The sequence below is a fragment of the Carassius auratus genome, chromosome 12 (genome assembly GCF_003368295.1).
Source record: "Carassius auratus strain Wakin chromosome 12, ASM336829v1, whole genome shotgun sequence".
NCBI classification, from domain to species: domain Eukaryota; kingdom Metazoa; phylum Chordata; class Actinopteri; order Cypriniformes; family Cyprinidae; genus Carassius; species Carassius auratus.
The window spans coordinates 9,593,880-9,604,600 of NC_039254.1; the positions used below are offsets into that span (position 1 = coordinate 9,593,880).

Below are 10,721 nucleotides of genomic sequence, written 5' to 3' on the forward strand. Positions count from 1 at the left end.
AAAAGGAAATTTGGTGTAGAAGGCCTCAAACCTCAACTTCATTCACCACATGTAAAATGGTTTCTTATGGATAATTTGACTTTAATATCTAGAGATTATGAAGATATTTTGTGCATGCATCTTGTGTTTTATGATTGTCTTTAGATCCCATTAATTATTAACCTTGTTTATAATCATTAATATTATGTTTTTTTTGTGACAAATGTCAAACATTAATTTAACTGACATTTTTGTTTGCCTGTTTTTATAGTGAACATGTTGATTGATAACTAGGAGAGAGTAAATCAGTTACATACACAATAAGTGATTGATGTGAATAAAATCCATCATCATATTATGTTTGAAAGGTTGTTTTCTCTGTTATTATTATTGCTAAGCATGATATGGCAATATAAAACAGATAATGCATCACAATTTTTCTTTTTCAGCAGCTGTTCAACATTTGTATCCTCATACAATTGTTAAATTTGTAATAGTTTCTTAAATTATTGTTAGCCTACAATAATTTAGAATTATAGTAATGCATACATATTATAATAGATTTGCCTTTAATTTTAAAAAGTATATATTTAAGAAGTTCTCACTTTTAGTTTCTTATTAGCATTATTACTAATATATTGTCTGTTTATTATTATTATTTTAAAACATTAATTCTACATGACAATCTACTTCCCTAATCCTACCTAATACATAAACTTAACAACTACCTTACAATTAATAAGCATCATATTAGGAGACAAAAGTAAAGTTAATGGTTTGATTTTTACCTTAAAATATAGTGTGAAATAATTATATTAAACTATATTATATATATATATTTACTTTATCAAACATAAAATTTTAGTATATTGTATTAAAGCATTACTTCTTCGGTTATAAAACAAAGAGATGCTCCAGAGTAAACAACTATCAAAAAGCTGGCTCTTGTAAATGAGGGATGGGACTTCCATTTACCAGTGAGATTTCATTTTTTCATGAGTGGTCCATCTCTTCCTCCTTATACCGTCTGTGGTGAAATCCATACCTCTAGTATAAATTTTACATTAGCATCTCTCATCTGTCAAACAGCTAAGCGGAGCAGCATCGGAATGACTCATCAGATTAGTTTAATCAATGACAGCATGTTTGTCCAAAAATCCCGTCTAGTGTGACCAGGGAGGAGCTAATTATGGATGAAGCATGTCAGTGTTTCTGAGGAAGTGAGGATGCAGTCATCTACATGGTGGATCGACACTAATGGAGGTTTTATGAGTGACAGATAACAGGCAAACACTCATTTATTTGATTCATTTCATTCAATCTTTCTGAAACTTAAAGTCATACAGCTGTGTGAGATGTTCTTCCAGTAGTTCTTAGCTGGTGGGTGTGGACAACGAAAAAAAAAAAAAAATATATATATATATATATATATAATAACATTTAATTAATTGTATAATTAACCATATTTAGACTAACAAAATTAATATACCAAATATACCCGAAAAGCCAAGAACAAAACTACACTAAGTTTAAAAAAAAGTTCTAGTTTCATTTCATTAATAAATTTTTCATTTCTATTTCATTTAAAAGTTTTCATTTATGTCAGCGATAATTTATTTTGTGTCAAAACATGAAGACAGTCAAAAATGATACCTATAAATCAGAACAATTTTGCGTAATGTTGGACCTATGCAGCTCACAGTAATTTTCATACATTTTAAAATTAGATTTTAAGTATATTACTGCTAAGGTTTTTACAAGAATCAATTTTGCTACTTGAAATAACACTGGATTTCCGGTTCCTCAAGCAAAAGCAGCTGAGAACCACTGCTCAAAATCTGTGTTAGTTGCACGCTTATCATGTGATATTTGCAAGGAGACGTTAAGCAACACAAGCAGATCCCTTTGCCTCTATGTCTCAGGACAGAGGAAGATCCATTTTGGAGTATTTCATGCCTCAGAGAGCAGCCTTTAAGACACGTCTGTTTGCTATTGAAATCTCCTTTATCTTAAAATAGTGCTTGAGCAATGATGCATTTAGAAGAGCTCGCCTCTCCTACATTGAGTTTTGTATCTTTTCTTTATTAAACCTTGAGGAGCCCTACTGTGGAAGTTCTTTAAAAACCTATCGTCCCCTCTGATCTGTCCGCCCACTAATCCACTCACGCACCCATTCATCACAGAGTTTCATTAATTCTGTTAAATAGCCTAAGTAATTCTGATGCTTAAGCTGACAAACCGCATAAGAATTCCAGACAAAATTACCTGAGAGCAATCAAAGTGCTCACCAAATGTTCATAGTGAATAATCTAACAATCTAGCTAGTTCTCAGGAGCCCACTGTTCCTCTGCCAAAAAGCACACGCTACAAATGAAAAGGTGAAGGAAATATTTAATGTTGTTCCATACCTTTCTGGTTTTCTTTATTCTGTAGATCAAAAAATAAAGATGTTAGGCATGGTTTTGAGGCTGCATTTTTCCATACAATAAAAGCAAATGGTAACAATGGGCTGTGAAGCCCACGATTAAAAAAAAAAAAGCACCATATGACCATATGACCTCTCATTTTCACCATCCCCTTCACCATTTTAAGGGCGTTTTTCTCTTACTTTTGGAATTTGACAGCCCTGGTCACCTTTTTGCTTTCATTGTGTGGAAAACATATACTTTTGTGCTCAGTGGATGAAAGAAAATCATACAGGCTTGGAACGATTTGAAGGTAAGTGAATGACGACAGAACTGCCTTTTTATTTCTCGGCTAATATGATTAAGAGAATTAAAGCTGATTAGGCAATTTCCTCAGGCTGTACAGTAATAATGGGAGGTCTAAATGTGGGGCATATTTGAGCACGCAGGAATGAATCAAACGAAAGAAACGTGTTCTGCTAAACCACACATGTCGCAAGAACACGTCCTTGGCTGACTCCTCAGAGAAGGCAATGGAAAGCACGTAGACAAATCAGTTTGTGAAAACAATATTTACAAAATGTAATTACAAGCAAAGGCAGAGATAAGTAAAGACATTTGAAGTTTCATTGTGACTTTGATTATGCTAGCAATGCGCTAGCTGGCAAACAATGAGATCTTGTCCTCAGAGAAGGTCGAGTAAGTCCTGGGTTTCAAACTATCAGTGAAAAAGGAGAACACAAGAGAAAAGATGATCTCAAACGCGAGATAGGGGAGAAGTGTTTAGCTTGTGGCTGGAAGAAATGAGTGTGTCTTTGTTGGTCTGTGCTAATTATAGAAGGAACTGGCTGAGCTCAGACCTCCTCTCTCTAATAACATTTATCAGCTTCTTGTCACCAAAGACCCATTGTTCTCATCTCTCCTTAAATACTTCCCAAGAACAAACCAAGAACATCTCTGGACCTCTGAGATACGTTCGTGCATCTATACACTGGCTTCCTTAATTCTGAAAACATTATGAGAATACACAAAAACAACATGCTGTACGTTCATCTATATTAAATTCACGACTATTGATCAACTCTTCGATTTCATGCTCAGACATGGAAAAGCATCTCATAATACAGTCTTGTCAATGCTAACCCGTGTCTTTATGAATACAGGATGTCTGCAGTCTGAACACCAGCTTCATGGCCAATAAAGGCACTCAGCTGGCAGGACATACGGTCAACCAGCACATTAGTAATGATTCAGTCACCAAGGCCCACATCCTGTATACATTTCTCTTTAACCGGTGCTATGAAAAACCACTGAGGAAACAGAGTGAATCTCAATGAGACCACTAAGATATTAAATACTAATCTGCCAGAGAAAGCATAAGCAGTGTCTGTGAAACCGATAGTTAAGGCGCATGCAGATTGGAGGGGCCGCTGCTCTGAATCTGACAATGACACCAAAGATTTACTTGCTGCCATTTATAGATCTGGAAAATTACAGGGAGGCAACTATTATTTGCGCTGAGGGGTTGTCAAATCCATAAAAAACATCCTCCCTCCCTTTGTAACCTACATTTCAAATGGGATGATCCGTGCATTGTGGATCACTACGCCGACGACTATAAATCCTTTTTCAATAGCTCTGATCCGAGCATATTATCACACGATTATAATAACAGACGTACCCAAATAGAATTGAGCAGCTGAGCTAAAAGCACCACACAATGGTATCCATCAGAAGATTTAATAACAGGGTATAGACAACACTATAGAACAGGAAAAAATCACATAAGGCAATCAGATGAATTCTAAACCTGGAAGATAAAAGCAGTAACCGATAAAGACACAAAAATCACCGATATCAAGATTCTAGGTGTTTACACAATCATAAAGTTTTAACCATGGGGAAATGAACAATTGCATCAACATTTTCCTGTTACTGTGTGACTTACTTCATGGGCTTGAAGAGCGCCTGGCCATAGTTCTGGAATGTCATGATGAGCTTCAGCTGCGTGCCTCCAGATTTCATTGCTACAGAGAGAAAAAGAGTTACGCTGAACTTATCAGGAAAATAACTTTTTAAAAATACATTTTTACAAGGAACCATTTTAGATAAGACTCATTATGCAAGTAGCATTTAGAAAATGATTTTTCTTGTCATTGCAGATGGTTCTAGTCTTGCATCTGATTATAAACAAAAAAAACCAAGAAGTGTATTTTGGACACAAGAGCTATCCTTGTAGGGAATCTGATAAGGCCTTTTTTAGTGTTGCAACGAATTTGCAGGCAATCACAAACAGATGAAGGAAAACAAGGAGACACCGCCTCGAGTCACTTAAGAGGCTTGCTGTGCCATTCCAGTTTTTTAAAGATTACTATCACCACCGATTAACATGCAACCTTCTTCTAGAGTTCTTAGAAACCCTAAACAGTATATTAATAAGGAATAAATGTACTGTAAAGTAAACTGGTCAGTTTAAATCAAAATAAACCCAGACCCCGACGTGAACCGGTTATTATCTTAGAAGACAGAGAGCTCAGACTTCATGTGAGATTGATTGGTGGCCAGGGACACTGGTCAAATATACAGTTCAGTGGTCATTATACAACATTTTTCTGACCACAAAATATAGCGATCATCCAATCAGAATCAAATATTCAGGAGAGCCATGTAATAAGTTGAGATATTGACCTAGGGGCTTCACGTAAATGCAGCCCATCAAGCACAAGTCTACTTGACAATATTGCATGCTCGGCAGGAGATACTTTTCCACAGCATGGCGTTTGATTAAGTCTAAATTGCACGCTCTTCTCATTCATTTACCCTGCTGGAATCCACTACCAGTGAATCTCAGTCCAATTTTATTGATGCATCTGCAGCCAGAGTGCAGGAAGAGTCTAGCCATTATCTTGGAGAAACTTCATTCAACAGATCTATTTAAATCTGTTAGGAAGCACTCAAATCAGGAATTCTACTGCATGAAATCCCCAAATCACCTTCCCATTTAACGTTTAACTCTAGTGTGTAATCTTAAATATGGACTCACCAACACTGGTAATTCTTTGCGACAGCAGATCCTTCAGCATTGCATCTATGACCGGGTTGTGCCTGGAGTAAAGTTCATACCGGTTGATCCCAATGTGGAAGCGGAGCCAATTTGGGTAGGAGTCTGAGGACATCTCGCCCGTAGGAGCATAATCCCCATCTTTACCTTCCCCATTCCTACGGAAAGACAACATGTCCCAAATGCAATGAATGTTGTGCTATTTTTCATAAGCCATTCCAGGGATGTCTCATATGTTGTTCCGAACCCCATGAGGTTTTGCTATTTACCGTACATTTTCCAGAACGAATGCATGATAACAATAATAAAATAAGAATTCGTTTTTATTATTACCCTAATAATTTACATTATTAAAACTTTATTTTAAATTATTGTTATTATTCTTCTCATGATCATCATCATCATTAGGAAATCAATATTACTTGTGGAAAACATGATGGAAAATGTGAAAAAAATTGTCTCATATGTAGGCATTTATGAGTCTTGTAGGTAGCTACTTAATGTATGAGAGAAAGAAAGAAAATGACGGAGATTTTGAACCTACCACTCTGGGTTCTCTGCAGCTTTAGGGTCAAATCTTATATCAGTGTTAACATTGAATAAAGTGTCTTCGTCAGTCAAAGTAGGCAACGGCCTGGTGTATAAAGGATGCTCAAATAGCGCAGAAAGCCTCGAACCCTTGACAGCTGCGTTCTTCAAGGCAGAGTCCCGTGCCGTGTGCCTCTTCTCGTCTCCTGTAAACTGCTCAAACCTTTTCAAAGCCTCGGACCTCTCCCCAACGGTGATCTTTTCCAGCGAGTGAGAGGACAGGTTTGAGTTCGGCTCGTTGCTGAAGTCTTGAAGTATTCTGAGCGTGTGTTTATTAGGCCAGCCGGACTCTGATCCCGGCTTGGCTCGATGCTTAGCCCAGTTCTGCGGCTCTTCGCTCGGTGTGTGTGAGCACGAGCACGCGCTACTGCTCCGTCTCTCAAGCTTCGGTAACAAGTCTATCATGATGTGCATCGAGCAAGCTATAAGAAACACCATCAGAATCAAGACGCGGAATTTTCTGAAGAGGATCATCTTCAGGGTCTCCTGTTCGAGAAAAGACTTGTTTGGAATTGCAGGGATAAAAGTGAGCAAGCGCACTACATCGCCAACAGTACATAAAACACGGGCTCCCAATTTTATGAGAAGAACACATGGAACGTTTTCGTTTTCATTTGCCAGTTTCAGGGTAGAAAGGAGGATTTATGTAGCAAAGCGCTCATCCACATCCATGCGAAACAATAATCCAGTTATTTACGTGCGCTCGCGATTAAATTCCTCACGTTCAGTCGGTCGCGAGAGCAATCTCCGACACAATCACTCGTAGTCTATTTGAACATTTAATAGCTGCGGATATTTGCGAGATATAATGAAGTCAAACCTCGTCAGATAAATGATCCACAGAAGTGCGTGTTCGCGATGCCGCGGTCCATCTCCGTGTGCGGAGAAAACATCTGTCGCTGCTCAGACAACGCACGAGATCGCTTTCACAGCTGCACAAGTTCATTCGCTCTTCTTACCCGGTACAAACAGAGGCTGTTCAGGCGTTGAAAGCGACGAGACGCATGGCAGCCTTGGCAGGTTTCGAGAAAGTGTGGCATCGCACCTCCTTCCGTCGACAAACGTGATCTTTGGAGAAAGTTTTAGCGTTTGTTATTGAACATCCAGCTCATGTGAAGGTGATGCTTGCCGGTTGACAGGCGCCTGAGGAAATACCTCTGTCGGATGTTCAGGGTGGGTGTGTTAAATATCACGATGCTGAAGCCCCTCGCGCATAGAGGATTGGCTGAGCTTGAAAACAGCAGGACAGACAGCCCAGGCTCTCTTCTTCCTGTAGCGTCAAATTGTGCAAGAAGAGGGCGTCTGAACACACACTGCTACCCATTATTGTCTGAAATGACTTTTTAAGATGTACTTAACACGCACGCCCTAACCGTAACCGCTCTCTATACCATCTATTTTGGTGGAAAATTTCTGAACTCTTTTTGTCCATGGCACATGTCATGGAGGAGTTGACAAAGAGTCATAGCCTACTGCAAAATAAGATGAGGTACAATTATAGCCCATGCTTAAAAAGTGTCAACGGGTTCATCTTTGTGTATGTTGTTGGGTTAAGTAAAATATATAACGGCTTAAAAAAGATCGCTCATTGAAGCTTGGATAGTGCACCTAAAAATGAAATTGTTTTATCATTGTTCACTCTTCTGTCAGTCCAGACCCCATGACTGCTGTGAAACACAAAAGAGAAGAATGACTAATCATTTAGACAGGGGCTTTGTGAAATAAATCACCCGATTTATTGATGTCAAGAGTTTTTTTTTTTTTTTTATCCAAAGTGATTGCGTAAATTTAGAAGACATGGACTATACTGTGTAAGTCGTATAAGCTACAGTTATGATACTTTAACTCAGTTTTTGTGTCCTGATGGATTTTTTTTTTTTTTTTTTTTTTTTGGTGGGTGATATGGGCCTATCACTTTAAGATATCCTTGTGAGTTATAAAAAGAGGATCTGACTTTATCTAATTTGACCTCTACCTGTAAATCAGTGGTTTTCAACATTTTTAACTCCAAGGCCAACCCATTGTCAAATATCATATTCAGGGGCCCTGAAAGATATATCTTTACTTGTGCTGTAATAACAAAGCATTTAATGCAAATTTCATTTAGAAGAGGCAGGATATTAAAAGAATTAACTAAAATTATTACAATGAAATATTTATTTTATACATTAAATTACTATTAAATAATTCTGGTGTTTACACTTTTATGGCTTCGCTAGTCTTTTAGCCCATTAGTCTTTTGTGATTTTATATGTGTGTGTGTTCTCTCATGATTTCCCAGGTATAGAAATTACACTTTTGCAATCCAAATTCCCTTATTTAATGAGGTCCCCCTTTGAGGATTGGGGCACCTTGTGGGCCCTTACACCCTGGTTGAGAACCAGTGTACAATTCCAAGTCGTAAAGCTCCATTGCTAGTTGAATAAACTGTAAGACAGACACACACCTACGCATAATAATGGAACAGAACAGAATAATAAAACAGAACAAAGAAGGTAATGAAATAAAATATGTCATTAAAATTAACTTTGATATGATCATGAAATGAAGATGTGTATCTTAATACAAAGGGCAGGTTCAGTAGGTCACATGAAATATATTTAGAGCACTAATTACATAATTATAATTTATTATAGGTCAAATGTCACATTTCAGACAAGAGGACTGTCAGAGACAGCAATGAAAGGCTGATTGTCTGTGGAAGGAGTTTCCCTTAAATTCCCAGTGGTGTTTGGTGACAATACTCCAAAAACAGAGCATTGTCTGTTGGTTGGATGCTCGCCTGAGGAAAGAGCTAATTAATGATCACTGATTTCAAACAAGGTTCGATTTCGCTGTGAGAGAGCTTCTGTGCTTTCTTCCAGTCACATCAGTGCATTTTTCTATGATACAAACATAAGCTCTAACTTTTGTCGATCTGGGGAAAATAACAGTTAACACAGATATACTAACTCTCCCTATAACAATAACTCTGTGTCATTCACCTTTGTTGCATCTAAAGCAAAGTGTCAAAAATGGCCACAATAGAAGCCATTTAAACCAGAATGCACCACTAGTGTCGACACTGTGTCCAACTCCGTCACATCTCTCACTGTCGAGGAGACTAGCTAGAGAGCTCTACAGATGGCAAAGGCAACTCTGAGGATTTGTTCCTTTCAAAGCGCTGACTACAGCAGAGGCTGTAAATAAGCCTGAATAGATTTATGACCACTCCTGTTTGTCTCTGCAAGGTATCAGGGTGGACCATTAGATACAGTTCTGTGGACAGAGATAGGGGATTATGCTGAAGATAGAGATACAGATAGGGCTAGGAGCATGAAAGCATTGGCTGACATGTCTATTCATTATTTAGTCAGAGATTTATGCCACAATTTGCTGGGATGGCGATAGAGAGTGAGAGCGTGGGTTTGATGGAAGTTGAAATTAATTTAGAGTAGTCAGTATGCTTTAAATGACACCTATGTGATCAGAAGAGAACAGTGAGGAGGTGTAATGGGATTGATTTCATCTTTACATTACCATTAAATAAGACCTATTTTAGTGTAAGGAAAGTGCTTACTTTTCCACATGTCCTCACAAAACTCTCCAAAAGCATAATTGATCATTCATAATTCACATTAAGAGGCTTACTGTATTACATACATCCAAAAGGCACACTTAAATGTATAAAAGCACAACTTGATAATGAATTATGAGATGGATCACAGTACTTTTAAGTAATGCTATCACTTATGCTTTTTATGGAAGCCACTAATGGATATAATTTATGCACATTGCCACATTTTGTCTGTTTTTATTGAATCCATGAAGCAGAGGTAGGACTGAACTGATGCAGAAAATACATCAGGGAAAAACACATTGAAAATTCACAAAAGTAAATAAAAATTATAAAACCATACATTTTATAATGTAGAATTAAAATAAAAAGTCTGTGTCACAATCTCTAGCTGGAGTGTCTGTGAGCTTTATGAGCTTTCACCCTGGACTCCATTTCCCATAATCCTTTGCCCGGATTCAATTGCAATCACCTGTCTCTCATCACCTCAGTATCACACTATAAGAACAGCACACACACATGCTCACATGGCTGGTGACTGTATGTTTATATCTTCTGTGTTTCCACGTTCCTAAGTTTAGCTTTTTTCGTGTTTTGATCCTTGGACTGTTACTTTGTTTTGATTGATTGCTGCCTGCCCTGGTCATTGCCCTTCTTGTTGGATTATTCTTTTGTCTGTGCCCAGGATGTTATTGTTTGCTGGTATCTGACCCTGCCGTTCTTGACTACGCTCTGTTAATAAAGCCTGCTATTGGATCCCCACTTCGTTGTCATGACGCCTCTATTGATACAGTCGGTTTTATATAAAAAAATTAGATACCATATTCAGGGCAGTCCTGTGGTTGCACCAGGCCCCTCACTTGAGGAGAATCCCATCCATCCCACCCAAGGGGGGCCATGTTCCTTACCTCGCACTGGGCCCTACCCCAACTTGGGAAGGCCCTGTCTATACTAATGCTAGAAATAGATTTAGTTAAAGTCATCTTGTTTCATTTTTTAACAACAAATTAAAACATTAAATAAAGCTATATAAAACAGAATGGTTTGGGATCCCTTCAAGAAGGAGAAACAAGCAGTTCATTTATGTTAATGACCAAGGTTGTGACTTAAGACAAAATTGAGGTGTGAATTA

At 37.8% G+C, this 10,721-nt stretch overlaps 1 protein-coding gene across 1 annotated transcript in view; it reads right to left on the reverse strand.

Moving 5' to 3' along the window:
- Window positions 1-7,291, reverse strand: part of LOC113111766 (extracellular serine/threonine protein kinase FAM20C-like) — a 41,675-nt gene extending 34,384 nt beyond the window's left edge. Inside the window, exons 1-3 of the mRNA XM_026276831.1 lie at window positions 5,990-7,291; window positions 5,428-5,603; window positions 4,333-4,411 (exon numbers count right to left, since the gene is read on the reverse strand). Of these exons, the coding sequence (XP_026132616.1) occupies window positions 4,333-4,411; window positions 5,428-5,603; window positions 5,990-6,507 (773 nt within the window). The 5' untranslated portion in view covers window positions 6,508-7,291. The remainder of the gene's footprint in view (window positions 1-4,332; window positions 4,412-5,427; window positions 5,604-5,989) is intronic.
- Between the last annotated feature and the right edge of the window lie 3,430 nt (window positions 7,292-10,721).